General features: G+C 46.3%; 1 protein-coding gene across 1 annotated transcript in view; it reads right to left on the minus strand.

Annotated features, from left to right (window-relative positions):
- The window catches only part of LOC134406331 (all-trans-retinol 13,14-reductase-like), a 38,195-nt gene that overhangs the window by 7,736 nt on the left and 8,541 nt on the right, over window positions 1-21,918 (minus strand). The window contains exons 2-9 of the mRNA XM_063137696.1: window positions 18,703-18,885; window positions 16,971-17,197; window positions 14,838-15,033; window positions 13,983-14,180; window positions 11,221-11,343; window positions 8,484-8,622; window positions 5,203-5,312; window positions 1,399-1,565 (exon numbers count right to left, since the gene is read on the minus strand). Of these exons, the coding sequence (XP_062993766.1) occupies window positions 1,399-1,565; window positions 5,203-5,312; window positions 8,484-8,622; window positions 11,221-11,343; window positions 13,983-14,180; window positions 14,838-15,033; window positions 16,971-17,197; window positions 18,703-18,885 (1,343 nt within the window). The remainder of the gene's footprint in view (window positions 1-1,398; window positions 1,566-5,202; window positions 5,313-8,483; window positions 8,623-11,220; window positions 11,344-13,982; window positions 14,181-14,837; window positions 15,034-16,970; window positions 17,198-18,702; window positions 18,886-21,918) is intronic.

Consider the following 21,918-nt stretch of genomic DNA (forward strand, 5'->3'; position numbering starts at 1 on the left):
TTGATGGCAACTTTTATGTAGCAGCCAATATTGAACAATATGTGATGGTTGACATACAGTAAGTGGTCAGTATCCGACAGAATGGGATGCAGAGCAAACAGTATTTGGCGATAGTGAACAGCAAACATGCAGACCCTTAGGCAATGTAGGATGAGGTGCTCTAACCAGGGAGCAAGAAGTGAGGCCTTAGGGAACGGATGCACAACCTCTGTCAGCCTGAAGGATTCCATTTCGGAGAAGTTCTCAGGGGCCATATTCCAGAGTTGGATGGGGTCAAAGACAAAAGTGAGGGACCAAAACTACCAGCACATTGTAGCTTAAAGATCTTACTTTCGAAAATTAAGCCTTAGGGGAGGCCTTTCAACTTTCTGAATAGGGGAAAAGAAACCACACAAAAATACTTGGGAGAGGCCTTCTGGGGAATCCTGAAGAGCCAAATTGGGACCCCAGACGATTAGAATCGGCCCTTGGACATGTGGTTCTGCACCCCAGCTTCAAGGCTTAGTGAACAGGGATTGGTCCTTGGGTTCAGCTAACTGAGTTTTCTGGTATTATTATTATTATTATTATTATTATTATTATTATTATTTATTTATTTATTTATATAGCACCATCAATGTACATGGTGCTGTACAGAGTAAAACAGTAAATAGCAAGACTCTGCCGCATAGGCTTACATTCTAATAAAACCATAATAAAACAATAAGGAGGGGAAGAGAAAGCAAACAGGCACAGGGTAGGGTAAGCAGGCACAGGGTAGGGTAAAACTAACAGTATAAAGTCTGCACAACATCAAGTTTTAAAAGCTTTAGGAAAAAGAAAAGTTTTTAGTTGAGCTTTAGTTGGTAGGATGGTACTACAGCCTAGGTGGTGTCCTTAAAGCATAGGCCTCAGTCTACCAGGCTTGTCATGGAAACAGAGCACATATCCACACTTACATGGCTAAAAAGTAGACCTGAGCCCAAATTTGAGATTTTTTTCCCCTCCCCCTGCCTCGCAAAAGACCAGTTTCCAGAATTTTATCTGAATATTTCCCACCATTTTTGTGTGTCTGGCAGTCCTCATGTCCTTCCCCCCCACTCCCCCATGCTCCAGAACAATGCTAGGCCCAGGATGCAAAATGGTGGAGAAGCTGCCAACACAGCTGCTGTGGCTGCCTTTTGAAGCCTTTTGAAGCCCCCTCCTACGTCCACCCACCCTACCCACCCAGCAAAGGAAAAAAAAAACCCTTAGGGAAAGAGAAAGAAGTTGTGCTACTGGGCTCCATCCCTGAGAAAGTGTTGGAGAATTTCTCCATCCCCCCTGGAGAAATCTGCTGATGTGGTACACCCAACTGGTCTACTCAGAGAGGTCATTCTTGCTGTCCAACATTAAGAAGGCTTCAGCCAAGGCCATTACCTTGTCAGAGAGTTGGGGAAACTTTGCCAAAGCCATGTCTAAGAGTTGCTGGGCAATCTCCATCTTGAACGCCTCATACTCGGGCCCTCTTTTCCTCACACGGCCTCCAGCCCACTCCTCAAACCACTCATAGCGAGCCATGGTGAGCAGCGTCATGCAAGAGCATCCTATAAGTAATTGTAAATATTTACAAGCAAGTGGAAATCAAAACAAAGAGTAGTACTTTTCCCCTAGCCCTAGTGCCCTGTTAAAACCAGAAATGGATTGGTCAGTCTATTTCCAGTCCATGGAAACAAAAGGGGAGGAAAACTCCACATTTCAGAAATGTCTCCTTCTTTAAGAGCTGTACATAGCCATTCATTTTTTTTTATTCCAAGTCAGGCAGTAATTCCCCTTTTTAGGTGCTTGCACACACTGTTTTCAAAGCATATAACTCTCATACCAAAAACAGTATGAGTAGGATGACCATAAGGAAAGGAGGACAGGGCTCTGGTATCTTTAACAGCTGAATAGCAAAGGGAATTTGAGCAGGTGTCATTTGTATGCAGGCAGCACCTGGTGAAATCCTCGCCTCATCATAACAGTTAAAGCTGAAGGAGCCCTGCCTAGCGTGACCAGATCCAAAAGAGGGCAGAGCTCCTGCAGCTTTAACTGTGGTGATGAAGAGGGAATTTCACCAGGTGTCACATGCATACAAAGGACACCTGCTGAAATTCCCTTTTTTATGCAACTGTTAAAGATACAGGAGCCCTGTCCTCCTTTCCATGTGGTCACCCTAAGGAGAGTTATATGCTTTAAAAACAGTGTGTACAAGCACCTAAAAAGGGAATTATTACCCAACTTGGAATCAAGAAACTGAATGGTTATATACAGCTCCTGAATAAGGAGGTATCTCCATAACGCATAGAGCTCCACAAAATTCTCTCTCTTTTTTGAGCACCAGAGTTTGTCTCCCCTTTTGTTTCCAGTTTATGGTGCCTTTTCCCTCTTCATCCCTGCCTATTTCCAGTCCACGTCAGTTCTGCATGTATTCCCTCTTAACTCAATTCCATCCCATCTCTTCATCAATTGGTGATTTTAAAAATAAAACGCACACACAAATTGGAAGGTATTTGCATTATTTTTGAATGTATTCCCCACCAAACAATGCATTGTTGCAGCTATTTTACCCTAAAATATGCATCTTAAGCTAAGAAAGTACCAGTGAAATTCTCATTCTCCTAAAGCAGATAAACCATGAGGACAGGATGGAGAATAGGATTTGCAGAGGTGACTGTGGGGTTGTGGATAACTGATGACAAACAACTTAGAGCCACCTACCCCCACCCCACTTCAGTTATGTTCTCCGGCGGGCCCGGGCTACCAAGCCCGCTGCCTCTGGAGAAGGTAGACCAACCCCCCGTCCCACCTGAGCCACTTCAGTTACCTTCTCCGGAGGTCCCGGGCTACCATGCCTGCTGCCGCCGGAGCAGGTAGACCACCACCCCCGTCCTGCCTGAGCCCGCCGCCACACAAACTGCCGCAGCGGGCCCAGGCAACCCCCACCCCACTTCAGTTACCTTCTCCGGCGGTAGCAGGCCTGGGTTTAAATTGAGTCCCTGGCTCCACCCAGAAGCAAGGGCCCAATTTTTGGCCTTGCTTCCGGGTGGAGCCGGGGGCTCCATTTTAACCCGGGCCTGCCGCTGCCGGAGCAGGTAAGTGCCCCATTGTCCTGCCTGGGCCTGCCGCCGCCGCCGCCCCCCCCCCCCCCGGTGGGCCCAGGCAACCCCCCACTTCACTTACCTTCTGTGGCAGCGGCAGGCCCGGGCTACCGGGTCCGCTGCTGCCAGAGAAGGTAGGCCCCCCATCGCGGCGGGCCCAGGCAACCCCCTCCCCACTTTACTTACCTTCTCTGGCAGTAGCAGGCCCGGGTTTAATTTGAGTCCCTGGCTCCACCAAGTCCCTGGCCAATTTTTGGCCTTGCTTCTGGGTGGAGCCAGGGGCTCCATTTTAACCCAGGCCTGCTGCCACTGGAGCAGGTAAGTGCCCCTGTCCTGTCTCGCCTGGGCCTGCCATCGCCACCACCCGGCGGGCCCAGGCAACCCCCTCACTTCACTTGCCTTCTGCAGCAGCGGCAGGCCTGGGCTACCGGGCCCACCACTGCCAGAGAAGGTAGCCCACCCACCCGGCGGGCCCAGGCAACCCCACCATTTCATTTACCTTCTGCGGCAGTGGCGGGCCCGGGCTACCCTCTGGGGAATCTGAGGCGCATGCGTTAGCTTATCAGATTCCCCATAGGGAAACATGGGGATTTAAAAATATAAATTAAAAATTGATGGAATGGTCTTTTGAAAAAAGGAAGGCCATTCCATCAATGGGGAGGATAGGGCAATGCAATCCTACTAATGGATTGCATGGGGAGGCTCCCAATTTGCAGCTATTAGTGCGTAAAAAAATGGTCGCCAACCCAGAAGCATTTCTGTGCCAGTTTGGAAGAGAGATGCTTCCCCTCTTTTGTCATTTAAAGTGATATCCTGCCCTCAATATTCCATCAATCTTCTTGAAACGCACAGGGTATGTAAAACCAGCATTACTTTCTGGCAGTACTCCGTTTCAGAAAGATTGATGAAATATTTTTCATTTTAGGATGCTAGGTTGACCCACCCCCCAATAACTCCTTTTAACATGGTGGAATACTCTTTTTACTGAGCATCCTTAACATAGGGAATACGGCTGTGTTCCCTGTAATACATAGATAAGGCTAAAAACAAAGCTAAGCAAGACATCTTATACTTCCCCATTCAGTTGTTGGGAACTTGTTGTCTTTCAGGAATCCAAACCTTAATTAATTGGCAAAACAATCAGTTCACTTAAAAATGCAATCCCAATGAAATTCTTGAGCAACCCTGGTATGCGTATTAAATAAATCAAGGGTGCAAAACATGTGGCCCATGGGCCGCATGAAGTTCGCCAAGACATTTCTGGTGGCCCTCCAATCCCCCTGCATCTGCCCCTGTGGCAGCACTTCCCAACTCTTGTTTATCCTCGAACTTTTATAGATAGCAAGGGAATCTGTTCCTTTATCTCTGATCCCTGCTGTAGCTTTCTCCTTTCCCCAGCAATTCAGAATCAGCCCAGATCACTGCTTCCGCACAATGGTGGTGCTAGAGTACCAATCTGGACATCAACCCTCAGTGTGTGTCTCTGTCTCCTCATCCCCACCCTACTGTGTGTCGCATCCCTGTGTGTGTGTCCATGTGTCCACATACCCATGTGCCCCCTGAATATCCTGGAAAAACCGAATTGAGGCCTCATCTACACCAAGCAGGATATTGCACTATGAAAGCTGTATATAAAAGGCAGGAGCCACACCACTGCTTTATAGTGGTATTGAAGTGCACTGACAACTGTTGGGGCTCATTGACATGTACCATATACAGCTTTCATAGTGCAATATCCTGCTTGGTGTAGATAAGGCCTTAGCCTTTGAGGCCAAAAAGATTCTGAACCCTGAACTTAATAAATATTCTTCCTCCATTTAGCTCTTTCCTTCCCCTACTTCTGTTGTTTCTCTGTGTTGATTTTTAGTTTGTAAGATGATGATGATGTTGATGATGATTTATTGCATTTGTATACCACCCCATAGCCAAAGCTCTCTAGGCAGTTCACATAAGATAAAAAGGCCCCTGTGATAAGGACCTCTCAAACCTGTTCTTCATAAAGTGTCATAGATATGGTGCTATATAAATAAACACATGTTACTAACAATAGTGGATAACCGCCTGTTTCCAATCTACTCCTTTCCAACAGGTAAAGAGAATATACCTGGGTGCCTCTCTTGGTATGTGGGATCTTTGGCCGATGGGAAGGTGATGAAGAGCATAGGGAGGTTGGTGCTCACTTCTTCTCTGCTTAGGCTAGTGAATTTTGTGGTTCTGCAGATGAAGAAAGGAGTTGATTAGAAGTTGTCCTACAGAAGGCAACAGCAGGGGCAAAATAGCCAAAGCGGAGGGTGATGAGCTCTGGTCTTCCATCCTGAACTCATGAAGGTAGATCTGTCCCTGAATTTCATCTACAACAACATTCAAAGTGAATTTGGAGGGCGGTGCTCAGGTGCTCATGGGGAATTAAAATAATTTCAACAAAAAATTTCTAGGTTTTCCCCTGTGTTTATTTATTCTATTCATTAATTATTTGATTTGTTCCTTGCCTTTCTACCAAGAAAAGATGGTGCTCAAGGCAGCTTACTTAATTAAAAGCATGATTAAAACAATAAAACAACACATTTGTCTTTGCCTTCCCAGCAGAGAGGAAGTGACCACAACCGGCATTTTGAATTCTGTCCCCAAAACAGACTGGTAGACAGTGAAGTTGTTATAATAAGAAGGTTTACATGCTCTCTGTAACCAGCCCAGTCGGCAGTCCAGCTGCAGCATTCTGGACAAGCTGGTGTCTGAATACTTTTCAAAAGCAGTGTCTCCAAATGGGATATAACTAAGGCACATGTGACCATGGCCAGATCAGACGTCTCTAAGAAAGGGAACAGTTGGTGCACTACCTTCAGCTGTGCTATAATGACCAGCTATTCCTGGCCATTGCCAATATCTGGTTACCCAGGTTCAGGGTCAAATCCAGAAGTACTCCCAAACTATGAGCCTCAGTCTTCAGGGGAGTATAATCCCATTCACATCAGATTGAGTCCCTATTGCCTGATCCATCTTTTGGCGGACCAGGAGCACCTCTCTCTGGTCTGGATTAAGCTTCCATTTGGTTAATCCAGTCCATCACTGACAGCAGGAACTGATTTAGAACCAGATCAACTTCCTTGGAAAGAAAAAGTTGGGTGTTATCAGCATCCTGGCGGCAACGAACCCCGAAACTCTGGGCAACCTCTCCTAGCGGGTTCATGTATATGTTAAATAGAATGGGGGAATATGATGAAATCCCGAGGAACACCACAGGCCAACAGCCATGGCATTGAATAGGAATAGCACCACTTTCTGAAATCGCCCCTCCAAGAAGGACCAGAGCCATCGTATACAAGTGCCTTCCACTCCCATCTCAGAAAGACACCACTCTGATTTACAATGATGGGGTGGGGTGGGGTGGGGTAACACCTAGCTTCAATTTCAATGCAAAAGCAATTTATGAGAATATCACATGGCACTAGGTGAAGACCTGACAGCAGACTTCCCAAACCTGGTAACCTCCAGATGTTTGGGACTACAACTTACATTGTTCCTGACTATGGGTCATGCCAGCTGAGCCTAACGGGAGTGGAAGTCCAAAACATCTGGAGGGCACCACTTCAGGGATCAGATATCCCAGAAAAAATAGGAAGGTGCTCTGGTCCGGAGAGTTGAATGGGGCAGGCAATAATAGAAATGACCCACTGCCCTTGCTTAACAAAGTGAAGACTCCCTCCCAATCCCTCAAAAGGCAATGTGACCCAACATTAGCACATGTTCCAGAGATTTTCATCTTTTCTTTTGCCCTTGACTTCAATCCATCCATTCTGTTCTGAAGAACTTTTCACTACATGACCATAGAGAGAGCTCCTAAGACTGGGGTGGGCAACCTCTGGCCCAGGGGCCACATGTGTACCTTGACCTAGCTTCATGTATTTATTTATTTATTTATTTATTTATGACATTTCTATACCTCCCAATAGCCAGAGCTTCACAAACATTAAAAACATTCAAAGTATAAAACAACAGTATAAAACCATAGTATAAAATACAATATAAAAGCTCAACCAGATAAAAACAGCAGCAATTACAAATTTAAAACACCAAGTTAAAATTTATTTATAGACTGTTAAAATGCTAGGAGAATAAAAAGGTCTTCACCTGGCGTCTAAAAGCATATAATGTAGGTGCCAAGCGAACCTCCTTAGGGAGCTCATTCCACAGCCGGGGTGCCACAGCAGAGAAGGCCCTCCTCCTGGTGGCCACCTGCCTCACTTCCTTTGGTAGGGGCTCACGGAGAAGGACCCCTGAGGATGACCTTAGGGTCCGGGCAGGTACATATGGGAGGAGGCGTTCCTTCAGATAACCTGGCCCCAAGCCGTTTAGGGCTTTAAATGTTAATACCAGCACTTTGAATTGGGCCCGGACCTGGACTGGCAGCCAATGAAGCTGGAAAAGGACTGGCGTAATGTGGTCTCGTCGGCCAGTCCCTGTTAGTAAACGTGCTGCCCTTGGCTTAGGTAGAAACCCTGCCCACCATTGGCAATTGGTCCCTGATAGGCTACCCCTGAGGGAATGCGGTCCTTGACAAAAAAAATTAAAAAGGTTCTCAAGCCTTGTCCTAACATGTAAGTTTGATGGAAGATGTGGCCAAACCAAGAGAGGAGTGGAAGGTCCCCTTCCTGCTTTTACTCTGCACTTTTAATCTGCCAGTAAGTATACTGAGCTGCTACTTACACCTAATTAACATGGGTCTATTATTGTTGAAATGTTGCTGTTACTGATGAGGATGAAGCTATGGTTCAAGAAGTAGGGAGGCAGGTAGCTTCCCCACCTTTAATATTTATTTATTTATTTATTTATTTATTTATTTATTTATTTATTGCATTTCTATACTGCCCAATAGCCAAAGCACTCTGGGTGGTTCACAAAAATTAAAACCATTGAAAATATAAAACAACACTATAAAAACATGATATAAAATACAATATAAAAACACAACCAGGATAAAAACAGCAGCAGTGCAGAAATACAAATTTTAAATACAGATTTAAAACAGTAAAGTTAAAATTAATTTATAGACTGTTAAAATACTGAGAGACTAAAAAGGTCTTCACCTGGCATCTGAAAGAATATAGTGTAGCTCTTTAGGGAGCTCATTCCACAGCCGGGGTGCCACAGCAGATAAGGCCCTCCTCCTGATAGCCACCTGCCTCGCTTCCTTTGGCAGGGGCTCATGGAGAAGGACCCTGAAGATGACCTTAGGGTCCGGGCAGACAGCCTGGCCCCAAGCTGTTCAGGGCTTTAAATGTTAATACCATCACTTTATATTTAGCCCGAAGTTGCACCTCCAGATCCTGAGCGAGTGCTAAAGGAAGACAAGGTTCCAGAGCTAGGTTTCTGGGAGGCTCTACTTACATACTGTCCAGGTCATTGTTGGGATAAATCCAGTAGTTGGTTGATTTGATACCAAGCTCTTCTTTGGTCCCCCGAAGACCCACAAAGACTAGGAAAGACCCCGTACCGTGCCGAACCATATCAAGTCGGGACTGGATTTCTGAATGGATCATAGAATGACAGTGCTGAAAGGGAAACGGTCCAGAAACCCATCGAAACACAGTTTAAATACCCTCGCCACATACGCATACCATGGTTTGCCACAAACAGGACATGATCCTCCACACAGCACCATCTATAGAAACATTTCTAGACTAGCTTTTGGGCTCTGTAGGGGATGCTCAAGGAAGTTCACAAAAATAAAACCACAGTCCTTTTACAATAAAACTGAAAAACTGTAAAATGACTAAAATAAGCAGAATAAAACAGCAGTCAATGAAGTTAACATACAATTAAAACCCACCAAAATCGGGGTGATCAACTTGTGGGCCTCCAGATGTTTTGGCCCACAACTCCCATTAGCTTTAGCAAGCATAGCTGATGATGAGGGACTGTGGGAGTTGGAGGCCAAAGCATTTGAAGGCCACAAGTTGTCCATCTCTGTTGCAAAAACATGACGAAATAAACCAATATCAAAAGGGCCAGTCAAATTTCTCGTAGGATAGAGTTTCCCAACTGGGATACTTCCACATCTAGGATACTGTCCTGTCTTGTATTATCATCAGCTGCATCTCCCTTGATGATGGAACACGGATCGGGGCCTCCAGTGATGACTGTAGTTCACAGCCAGATTCATGTAGGGGAACACCAGAGGGCCAACTTTGGCCTCCCAGGCTTGAATTTACTATATTTACCTTTACAGTTTGTTTTAGGATTGTGTTAGATTTTTGCAGAGTATGTCTCTTTCAGGGCGGAGTTTGTTTCTAAGGCCATAGCTAGACCTAAGGTTTATCCCTGGATTGTCCAGGGGTCAAACCTGTTCATCTAGGTGACACACAGGGGATTCAGTGCTCAGGCAGGGGCGAACCCTGGATGATCCCAGGATAAACCTTCGGTCTAGCTGTGGCCTAGGTAGGTGATGTTGGGTTTTTACTCATTGTTACGGCTGCAGCTTAAACGATAAATCAACATTTGCCCAACTCAGCAAAGCAACGGTTTTTGACTGCTGTGTGTGTGAATATTACTAATTCATTTCTCTTTGGTGGTCTTAAGAAGAATTCCTGTCATGTTATACAAGAGAGATTGTGTGTGTGTGTGTGCTATGTATAAACAGAGAGAATCCTGTTCCATAACAACCAGACAATGAAACATGTTCTACCTCATTTATACTTTCTTGTGCCACATTTTTCAAGGCACACTTCCTATTGATTCTCCTTATTCCAACACAGACGGTCATTTCAGATGATTCTCCCAGCCATTGTCCAGATCTGTGGGATGTACTATGGGCTGCCCCTGCCCTCCTTCTCCCTTCCCCTCACCAATTCCTGCCTTTCTGGGTTACCCTAATGGTTTGAACAGGGCAGCTATGGTGAGCAATAATAACCTCCAAACTGTGTTTGCACAGTGTGGTTATAAGGTTTAGTCACTAGGGCAGGATCTACACTACTGCTTTAAAGCGCTTTATAACAGTTTTGACAACTGTCTATGGAGTGTATCCTGGGCCCCAACAGTTGTCAAAACTGTTATAAAGTGCTTTAAAGCAGTAGTGTAGATCCTGCCCAGGTAGCACTGGACTCAGTTGTATCTGGATAAGTCAGGCGTTTCCGGTTGCTGTTTTTAGTGATGGGGCAAAAACCCACCCCGGCAGCAGACACCCCTGTGTCCATTCCTCACAGGTCCGGCAGATTTTCGCCCCATCACTGTCGAAGGACAAAGGGGATGCAGGTCTGGGTGGAACTCAGTTCTGCCTTGCCCCGAGTGTGCCTTTTGTCCTTTTTTCCCACTGAGTTAACGGCAGCCGCCATAAACACAGCAGGGGAAAATATGCAATTTCCCCATCCTCACTTCAAACCACAGTGTCCAATCATGGTTTGCAGAATAGCAGTACTATCAATAGTTTGTGTGATTCAGGTATGACGGCAGGCCATGGTTTGGGGGAATTAGGAAATGTAGGTGGAAGGCGATGGGGAGGGAGATAAGAGAACCCGTGGGACATTCCAAATCTTCTCAAGTCATAGCTTGGGGGCTGAAAATATATCTGAACCAGACTGGAGACCTGACAAATCCACAAGCTTCCTTGTCCTCCCGCTGTTCCCTTGAGTTTCTGTTTTTCAGCAACCCCAGAACTTCATCAGCCTATGGGAAGAAATGTCAGACTAGGCAGCAGCATATGCGAGGTGGGTGTGTCTCAGGCAGTCTCCCTTCCCAGTACTGACCTGGTCTGGGCTTGCTTAGCTTCAGAAATACAACTACGTTAGGTGCCTTCCATCAAGGCCTGTGGCCCATGTGACCTGGGGGTTATAGACTCCATTGAGAACAGACAACTAAAACTGTTCTTTTTCCTAAAGCTTTTAAAACTTGATTTTGTTCTGACTTTGTACTGTTAGTTTTACCCTACCCAGTGCCTGTTTACCCTACCCTGTGCCTGTTTGCTTTCTCTTCCCCCCCTTATTGTTTTATTATGGTTTTATTAGAATGTAAGCCTATTGCTATTTACTGTTTTACTCTGTACAGCACCATGTACATTGATGGTGCTATATAAATAATAATAATAATAATAATAATAATAATAATAATAATAATAATATGTCCAACTCACCTGGTTTGCTTCTGATCTCAGGAGGCAACAGCTTCCCAAAGGTGTTGAATATGCCAGCGTCCGAGATCACCACAGGTGCATGCACCTTCACCTCTCCCTCACTTCCTTTCTGGACACTCACCCCTGGAATAAATTTATTTATTTATTTGTAACATTGATATACCGCTGCATATAACAGAATCTCTCAGTGATTTACATGACCGTGAACCAAGGACCACACCAGGGTACTGAGTTTGGGACATTTCCTGTACAGGTTTCTCCCATCACACCCAGGGCCCTGCTAATCAAGGGGGCAAATGTGTCAACCACTAAAGAAGGCCTGAGAAGCAACAGAACCTCCTTCCCAGTCCCCAATTCACTCCCAGCCCAGGTTCCCATTTGGCTGGGAGCCCTATTTGTAGCCTGGACAGGGCACACTCAGCTGTGAAGGGCAGGTCAGCCAGCCAAGCTAGCCTGACTTTTCATCTCCTGTATTTCTCCTGTCCACTGATTATTATTATTTATTTTATTTCCTGTGTTTTTATCCTGCTTTTCAGATTATTGTTTCCCAAAGCGGCTCACATCAAGTGACAGGCCCAGCCATCAGACTTAAAAAACTAAAAAGACAAGACACATAAGGGAAAGGAAATGGGGGGGGGGGGAAGGAAGAGGAGGGAGATCAGTTCTTTCAAGGACAGAAGCAGGGCATTCCAGTGCACTTCAGGACAGAGTCTTCTTCCCTTGCTGGTGTTACAGTTACAAGATGGGGGATACGTGGCTCAGCAATACTACAAATGAGAAGGATCTTGGAATCAGGGCCGGTGCTACCATAGAGGCCACTTAGGCGGCCGCCTAGAGCACCAAGCTAAGAGGGGCGCCGGGCGCAGCGCAGCGCTCACGCGCGTTGGCTGTGAGCCGGCCCAGCCCAAGGATTCAGCTGGGCCTGGGCGGGTGAGATGGCGCCCCGTGCCTGACCAGCCAGAGCAAAGCCAGGGACGCTGGGGTGGGGGTGGGGCAGCTCCACGGTCAGACTTCCGGAACGTACCCGGAAGAGAGAGAGAGAGAGAGAGAGAGAGAGAGAATGTATGGGCGAATGGGGTGCATGGGGTCTTTGAGTGAATGCATGTGGTCATGCGTGTGTTTGTTTGGAGTCAGTGATGCTGAGTGCGTGTGTGCGCACGCGTGTGAGTTGGGGGGGGAATGATTTGGAGGTGATATTCTTATTAAATAATGCATTTTAGACCCATAGACGTTCCTTTCCAATTTGTTTGCTATAATTGGCATGACGTATTTCTTGCACTTTAAAATAAATTTAGCAGTTTCAAGTTTTGTGCTTCTTATTTTTTCTAGGAAACATATGTTCTTAAAAATCAAAGTTGGCATTTTTTGGGGGGTGTGTGTGTGAAAGTAGCTCACCTTGCCTAAGGTGCAAAATAGTCTGCTTGGAATTGTTGTAGATCGCAAGCTGAATATGAGCCAACAGTGCGATATGGCTGCAAGAAAGGCAAATGCTATTTTGGGCTGCATTAATAGAAGTATAGGTTCCAAATCACGTGAGGTCCTGGTTCCTCTCTATTCGGCCCTGGTTAGGCCTCATCTACAGTATTGCATCCAGTTCTGGGCTCCACAATTCAAGAAGGACGCAGACAAGCTGGAGCGTGTTCAGAGGAGGGCAACCAGGATGATCAGGGGTCTGGAAACAAAGCCCTATGAAGAGAGACTGAAAGAACTGGGCATGTTTAGCCTGGAGAAGAGAAGATCGAGGGGAGACATGAGAGCACTCTTCAAATACTTAAAAGGTTGTCACACAGAGGAGGGCCAGGATCACTTCTCGATCCTCCCAGAGTGGAGGACACGGAATAACAGGCTCAAGTTAAAGGAAGCCAGATTCCGGCTGGACATCAGGAAAAACTTCCTGACTCTTAGAGCAGTACGACAATGGAACCAGTTACCTAGGGAGCTTGTGGGCTCTTCCACACGAGAGGCCTTCAAAAGGCAGCTGGACAAGCATCTGTCAGGGATGCTTTAGGGTGGATTCCTGCATTGAGCAGGGGGTTGGACTCAATGGCCTTGTAGGCCCCTTCCAACTCTGCTATTCTATGATTCTATGATTCTTGCTTGGTATTTTGCCCATGGGTGTGACCAGGACATTCTTGCCCAGCTTTTCCGCAGTCCAAGGACTGCAGGCAGGTGGAGCCAATGTTTTTTTTCTGGCAGGGAAGGTGAAGCGAGCTCCCTGCAACTTCTCCTTCTCTGGCTGATAGAGGGAACAGGTTGGTCTCCCCCTTGGCTAGACATTATTCCTGGAAAGCAGAGGGGTTGCCACCTCCTGGTGGCCCTCAGTCCCCTGACTGACAGCAGCAGAGAGTGTGGCTCCCTTCTGTTCTCCAGTCCCTGAGCAACTATCAGCTTCTCTGAAACAAACCGTTGCTTGCTCGGATTCTAGTCATTAGTTCCAGCCTACGGCTACTTGAGAGTAGTAAACAGGGAACTCTACTGATGTGGTTATTTCCTACCTCTAGGGAAACTTCCGCCGAGCTCTCCGACCCGGGTCGCTCTTACCCCGGTAGCAGGAGGCCGGCGGGGAGGCGGCGGCGCCGGATTCCCCAGCCTCCTCCTCCTCCGTCTCTTCTGGGCTGCAGGTAGGCAGAATCTACACCATCGTTTTGGGGGCGTACTGGGGGTGCATGCATGCGCCTTCAGTACGACGCGTAGATTCCCTCTCACTGTTGTAAGAGGAGAGAGGGAGGGAGGGGAGGAAAGGGAGCTCTTTTGAGACTCACCTATAGCCACGCCGCTTTCAGAGAACAAGATCTGACCCACACGGGCCCTCATTAGCACGGCACCTCCAGACCGCTCGATGACAGGGATGATGTTGAAAGGGATCTCGCTAGCGCCCCCTCTTGGGTACCATGCGCCACCCGTATAGTAGTCGATCAGCACAGCAATCATGAGGAAGCTAGCATCCTTCGGAGGCACTCCTGAAAAGGTATTGTTGGGGTGGGGGAGAGAGAAATCAAGAGACTGAAAGGCAAAAAGAAGGAAGAAGGAAGAAGGAAGAAGATGACTATTGCAGCAATGTGAAAAGGCTACAGAAATTAGCATGGAGCCTTTAAGTTTGCAGCCAGTACTCTCCGTTGCTGCTAGTCCCTTACTGGAACAACAGATCTTTTCATGAGGTCTAGGAGCTAGGTCTAGGAGCTCCTGCCCGAGATGCTATCATTTTCTGCCTTGCTGTGCTCTTCTTTCCTTAGAATAATTGCTGACCAAACATGATGTCCGCCTTGCCAGTCATAGCTTCTTGCTACCCAAACCTCCTTGAGCATCAGTTTGATTGGCAGCTTTCCTTGGGTCCCAACCTAAGCCAGGACACCAATAAATATTTAGGGCTTTTCTCCAAATCTGGACTTGGAAACCCTGTGGGGGCACTGGGCCCATGAGACAGAAAGAGGAGTGGATGGGGCGAGACTCATTCAAATGAAGAATTAATGGGCCAGTTTATTAGTATTAATATTAAATTTTATGTGTTGCCTCTCACCGCAAAAAGTTAGGAGATGGAAAGCCCTTCGGGGTAGAATTATTGAAAACTGGTCACCTCAGAGGAAAGCGCCCACCAAGCAAGACCACCCATTCCTCACCATAGAAGAAGTAGCTGAAGATGGCTCTCAGGTCCTTGTTGGTGGTCAGTTGCTCAATGACTCTGCTGTGGCTGGATGAGGCCAACCTGAAAACAGGTGAGATCCAGTGAATGAGCCCCCATCGGATCAAGAACACAGACAGCCACAAGGGAATCATCTTCAGCATGACAACCAAAGGCATATGGGCCGTTACGATCTGTGAGCAAAAGAATGGGGAAACTTGTCATGACTTGGCAAAATGGTTGCCTATGCAACTGAATTGAGATGGATTGCAAACCTGCTTGTTCAGGCTACGGTCTGTCATTATGTTGCAATGAGATGAACAGGAGATTCAAATTCATTATTATTCTTATCCAGTTGAGGAGAGAGAAGACTTGACAATCAAACATTGGCACCATTTTATTGTAACTGTAAACTGGGGAGGGGGGCGACCAACATAAGAACATAAGAAGAGCCATGCTGGATCAGACAAGGGTCCATCTAGTGGCCAACCAGCTGTTGACCAGGACCCACAAGCAGAACACAGTGCAACAGCACCCTCCCACCCATGTTCCCCAGTAATTGGTGCACATAGGCTTACTGCCTCAGATACTGGAGGTAGCACATAGCCATCAGGGCTAGTAGCCATTGATAGCCTTCTCCTCCAGGAATGTATCTAACCCCCTTTTAAAGCCATCCAAGATGTGGCCATCACCACATCTTGTGTTAATGAATTCCGTAGTGAATTCCAACATGTGTTGGGAAGGGGGCTGAATGACATCAAGGGTGGGCAGGTCCCTCTGATGTCAGGGACATGGCCTTGCCCTCTGGGACCTAAGGGGCAGGGCCACACCTCCTGACAACTGGTGTATCAGGTGAATGTTCCATCCAGCGCATCTGCCAGAAACTGGCTTTGCTGTATGAGGGCCTTCTTCCATTGGAGGGAACTCAAGCTGTCATGGGCCCGGTTGGGCAATTTCCACAGGGTGGTTTAGGTGAGTGGGCTGGAGCTTGCCCTCCCCTCCATAAAATATAAAATAATGCAACGTTTAAAAATGTCAATCATGGGAACCCAAGTCATTTTCAACTGACTGTGTGGTTAGATGGTGTATGTAGTCTTCATTCATTTTCAGAAGTCTTCATTCACTTCAATAGGAACAAAGTAATCTCTCTCTCTCTCTCTCTCTCTCTCTCTCTCTCTCTCTCTCTCTTTCTCCTTCTATACCTCCCGGCATTCCAGGAGGGAGGGGGGAGGCTGTCGTGATATCCTGATCATGAGAGCCTCCCCCAGCATACACACGTGGTGTGCAACATCCTGGAATGAAGCAGGGATGTTGTGGGTACCATTTTTATTTTTATTTTTTAAAGTAGTGGGGCCATTCATGCAAGAACGAGGCCCCGCTGCATTGAAAAGGTAGTTTTTTTAAAAAAATAATCTCCCTGAAATCTCGACCCTTACCGTCCTGCCATCCCATGGATAGTGAAAATTCAGCCCCCCTCTCCCCTGACGGGCACGAAGCTGGGTGGCATAACTCTGTGCCACTTTCTGGTGCTGCGCTTACTTGTGAGTAAGCGGGCACCAGGCAGGACAGGCCCCCACACCTCTTGCGGTATCAGGATGGTCCCGGGACTGATGGAAGAATTGGGTTTTCCCAGGGCTTCTTTATCCCTGGGAAAACCCATGCCTATCTCTCCCTGCCCCTGGGAGTCCCTGTGCATCATTTGGATGCACCTGGAGCACCCAGGGACAACACTGGGGGGAAAGGCTGGTGTAGACATGGCCTCTGTCTCTCTGTGTGTGTGTGTGTGTGTGTGTGTGTGTGTGTGTGTGTGCAACAGAGTTTGAGGATCAGGTTACTCCAACGAAATCAATTGGGAATCTCAGGGGCAGAGAACCATTGTACCAAAGGTTGTGGTGGGTTAAGATAAATCCCAATGAAACTGAGAAATATAAGGCCGGAGACATAAGGAGGTTGAAGCTACTGTGATCAGGTATCATCGCTGTTGGCTTACATGCACATTTCTTTTCTCCAGTTGTCTGTCACCTCGGACATAGGGAGCTACAGTATACCCAGTCAGACCATTGGTCTATCTGGCCCAGTATGGTCTACAAGTGGGATGGAGAAGGTGTGGCCACCCAACATTCCCTCTCACCTTTGACAACCTCATGAACTCTTTGATGGCCTCTTTCTCCTCTGGGAAATGCCTCTCCAACTCTTCTACAAAGGCCCTTCCGGAGAATAGTTGGTAGTCCTTGTCCCCGAAGGTTATAATATCGTAGGGATCCTCCAACCGCACCCAGTCAAGTTGCCCACCAGTGAGCTGGTCCATGATCACTCGCGCCATGCCATTCTCATGCATTTGCCCCAGATAGTGGACGCCTAAGAAGGACAAGAGCACACAGTGAGGAGCAGCAGTGACATTTCAGAGAGGAAACTTCACTTTAACTAGGCGGTGAAAAATGCACCGAAAAACATGTACGCATTGTCACGTGGACTTCTGAAAAGTAAATGTGTGAATTGACACAGAAATGGGTCAGAATGAATGTAAAGACAGAAATCTGACAAAGTGAATGAAAGTGAACTTGACAGATTTACCTGTCTCTAGCCAGAGGGGACTAGAGCAGCCCATGAACTCCCCCTCTTTCCACGCTCTGAGCCTCTGGTGTCCTGACTGTCACTTCAGAGACCTCCAGTTCTTTTTGTGACAGTCCCAAGACCCTTTGCAACGTGGCAGAGTGGGTCCTGATTCCATTCAAGAATGGCTTGTATCCCAGTTGGCATTTAGAGTTCTCCGTATGCTCCCTGTCCCTGATAAATTGCTGTCCTTTCGTGGTCCCTTTTATTTTTTGCTAGTGTGGGTTGCGAAGAATCAGAGCCACCCCCTCCAGCCTGTTCCCTCCAGATGTGTTGGACTACAACCATCTGGCTGGATGATGGGAGTTGTAGTCAAATGCATCTGGATGACACCAGCTTGGGGAAGGGAGAATTAAAGTTATGTGGAAATGGCATCGCCAAATTCTCCACCCTGTGTGTGGACAGAGAAATGGGGTCCGGTGGGGATTTCACCAAATTTCTCTACAAGGAAGCGGAAATGCCCCAATAGTTTCCCTGGGGTGGGGCTCTCACCATCAGCAGTTTGCAGAAGCACAACTTCATTTCTTTATTTTTGAATGTTGTTTGAGGTAAGAACAGCACCAGAACATTCAGGAAGTATGCAATCTGGTTGATGAAAACCATGGGCCAGAACAGATACTACTTTAAATGTGTGTTTAGCAACTTCTTTTTAAATTTTTACTCTAAAGTAGGCACAAGGGCCCTGATCCAGATCTTAAAAGCCCACAAGGATTCTGATCCATATTGGACTCTGTAGCTACTCTTGAGTATTTTTTTTAAAGGTTTAGCTGCTAGACACGCATTTTAAGTCATTTATCATATTTTAGCCTTCAATTCCAATCCAGTCTGGCAGGTGTCACTTTGTATTGGAATTTGCAAATGCTGAATTATGCACATGTCTCCAAATCCTGATTTGAATGAATACAGTGAAGCCACTTAGAGGGAGATCTAAGAATTTTGTTTCAGTTTGCAAACCATCCAAACATGCCCCATTCGCAAAACCGAATGCAAAGAGGAGTGCATTTTGTTGAAAAGTGTTCACACATTCCCAAACTTGTGATTGTGTTTGAAAAATGTGTTTAAAAAAAGCACACTGTTCAAAATAATAATAATTACGAAGTGAGCTGAACTGAGCTTTGAAGTGAGGTTCAGAGAATTATGGCAAGCTCAAACATCCCTGGTTCATCCATCTCTAGCTGGGCTCTCCTCCTCCTCCTCCTCCTCCTCCTCCTCCAACCACGAGACATTTTTTATCAGCTCGTAAGCCTTACCAACATCAAATTCGAAGCCTTTCTTTTGAAAGGTGTGGCAACATCCTCCGGCTTTGCTATGTTGTTCCAGCACCAAAACCCGTTTTCCTGCCTTTGCCAGGACCGCAGCCACGGACAGTCCACCGATACCGCTTCCGATAACTATGGCATCTAAGTTGGGGGGCACTTTATCTAGGGAGAAACCTGAGAAGGAGGAGAAGAGAAAGAGAATCAGAGACCTACAGCTGAGTTCTTGTGTGGGTGGTAAATTTATCCCACCCTTTAGCCAAACAGGCTCTCAAGGTGGCTTACAAAAATATTTCTTAAGACAATCCCTGCCCACAGGCTTACAATCTTAAAAAATGACACAAAAGGAAAGGGGATTTGGAGGGAGGAGGAAAAAAAGAGAGCAAATTCATGTACTAGATTCTTAGGGCTCATCTACACCAAGCAGGATATTCCACTATGAAAGCAGTATAAAAAAGGCAGGAGCCACACTCCAGCTTTATAGTGGTATTGAAGTGCACCGTCAACTGTTGGGGGCCATTGAAACATACCATATACCGCTTTCATACTGCTATATGCTGCTTGATGTGGCTCCTGCCTTTTATATACTGCTTTCATACTGGAATATCCTGCTTGGTGTAGATGAGCCACAAGTTGCAAAGTTCAGCAGCTGCTTCCTTTCCCTCTTCCTCTAATAGTCTCATACAGATCAAGACCCAATGGAGAGGTGCCTGGCTGCTGCTTCCTCTCCTACTGATGGCCTCAGCAGGCTTTCAACAAGAAGTGTCATATCGGGCATTAGAAGAACTCAAATAGTGGATATGTTTTGCCACTTCCATCAATAATGGTATTATTAGAATGCCAGAATGTCATGCAAACCGCTTCCACCATTTCTTAATAAGGAATCTATTTGGATAATAATATACATTTATATTGCGCTATATACTAGAGCACATTCCAATTAAACAAAACATGCAAAATCTAACAATAGAAACAAAAATCAATTAATACACGTTAGACAAACTACTATCCAGAAATTAATTCACAACAAATCAATTAAGACAATGGAAAAAATTTAAACGCAAGAACAAACGGATTGTTCCTCACTCCGTTCACCAGCACCTATGGCTCCAGTTCCATTCCATTCTATACTAGCACTGGGTCGAATTTTTCGATCTATTTATTTTCGACCATTTGTTGCAGGAGAGAGTGCAAAACAAAAAAAACCACCCAAAAATTGTGGGAAGGGGTGCAAATCTGGTAGAAATTTCTCAGGGTGCAGAGCTTCAGGACTTACCCTACTGTAAGGAGGTGGTTGAGGGGTTCGCGGGTGCTCTTTCTTTTACCATTTTCTCCACTTTTGCCCTTGTAGCCCCTCCGGCTGCTTGGGCTTCCAGAACAGCCCCCTTGAAGATTTATCTGGGACTTCCTCTCCTGGGGCTTTCCAGGGTTGGTGCCTGCTGAGTGCCTGAAAGCTGAGCGAGGCATTGTTGGTTTTGCTGTGTTGTTGATATTAAAAGTTATTATTATTATTATTATTATTATTATTATTATTATTATTATAAGGAGGAGGAGGAGGTGGAGAAGGAGGAGGAGTCCTCTCCCAGTTTTCTGTTGTTTGGTACCAGTTTTCAGAATAGTTACCTTCTGGTGCCCTTTCTGGCACACTGAACATCAGCACTTAGCATCCTAGTACAGTTGCCAAGGCCCTAGTGCCCCAGCAAGGCACACCAGCATTGACCTCTGCCCAGACCCTTCATGCTGGAAGGCTGGATCTGGAAGCCTAGGGTGACCATGTGAAAAGGAGGACCGGGATCCTGTATCTTTAACAGTTGTACTGAAAAGGGCATTTCAGCAGGTGTCATTTGTATATATGGGGAACCTGGTGAAATTCCCTCTTCAACACAACAGTTAAAGCTGCAGGTGCCCTGCCCTCTTTTAAATCCGGTCATAGTATAACTGCAGTATAGCTCCTGCAGCTTTAACTGTTGTGTTGAAGAGGGAATTTCACCAGGTTCTCCATATATACAAATGACCCCTGCTGAAATTCCCTTTTCTATGCAACTGTTAAAGATACAGGAGCCCTGTCCTCCTTTTCATATGGTCACCCTATGGAAGCCTCCATTTTACTTTCCCATAATGCCTCCAGAAGGAGAAGGAGAAGAAGGAGAAGTCCTTGCTCAGCTTTCAGGCACTCTGCAGGCAGCAGCACAGGGAAACCACAGAGGAGGAAGTCCTGGCTAAGTCCTCTAGAGAGCTAGAGGGATGTTGTAAGGACAGAGGGGAGGGGAGAATGGTAAAAGAAAGTGCAACCCCCCTATCAGCCACCTTCTTACGGTAAGGTAAGCCCTGAAGCCCTGACCCCTGAGAATTTTTTCTGAACATCCCAGTCAGGGCCGGTGCCAGACTATTTTGCGCCCTAGGCAAGGTGAACTACTTTCACCCTCTCAAAAAAAAATGCCAACTTTGATTTTTAAGAACAGATGTTTCCTGGAAAAAACAAGAAGCACAAAACTTGAAACTGCTAAATTTATTTTAAGGTGCAAGAAATACGTCATGCCATTTATAGTAAACAAATTGGAAAGGAACGTCTCATGTCTCCCCTCGATCTTCTCTTCTCCAGGCTAAACATGCCCAGTTCTTTCAGTCTCTCTTCATAGGGCTTTGTTTCCAGACCCCTGATCATCCTGGTTGCCCTCCTCTGAACACGCTCCAGCTTGTCTGCGTCCTTCTTGAATTGTGGAGCCCAGAACTGGATGCAATACTGTAGATGAGGCCTAACCAGGGCCGAATAGAGAGGAACCAGGACCTCACGTGATTTGGAACCTATACTTCTATTAATGCAGCCCAAAATAGCATTTGCCTTTCTTGCAGCCATATCGCACTGTTGGCTCATATTCAGCTTGCGATCTACAACAATTCCAAGCAGACTATTTTGCACCTTAGGCAAGGTGAGCTACTTTCACACACCCCCCCCAAAAAATGCCAACTTTGATTTTTAAGAACATATGTTTCCTAGAAAAAATAAGAAGCACAAAACTTGAAACTGCTAAATTTATTTTAAGGTGCAAGAAATACGTCATGCCATTTATAGTAAACAAATTGGAAAGGAACATCTATGGGTCTAAAATGCATTATTTAATAGGAATATCACCTCCAAATCACCCCCAACTCACACGCACGTGCACACACACACACTCAGCATCACTCCCTCCAAACAAACACATGCAT

The sequence above is a fragment of the Elgaria multicarinata genome, chromosome 11, assembly GCF_023053635.1.
Source record: "Elgaria multicarinata webbii isolate HBS135686 ecotype San Diego chromosome 11, rElgMul1.1.pri, whole genome shotgun sequence".
Classification (NCBI taxonomy): Eukaryota; Metazoa; Chordata; class Lepidosauria; order Squamata; family Anguidae; genus Elgaria; species Elgaria multicarinata.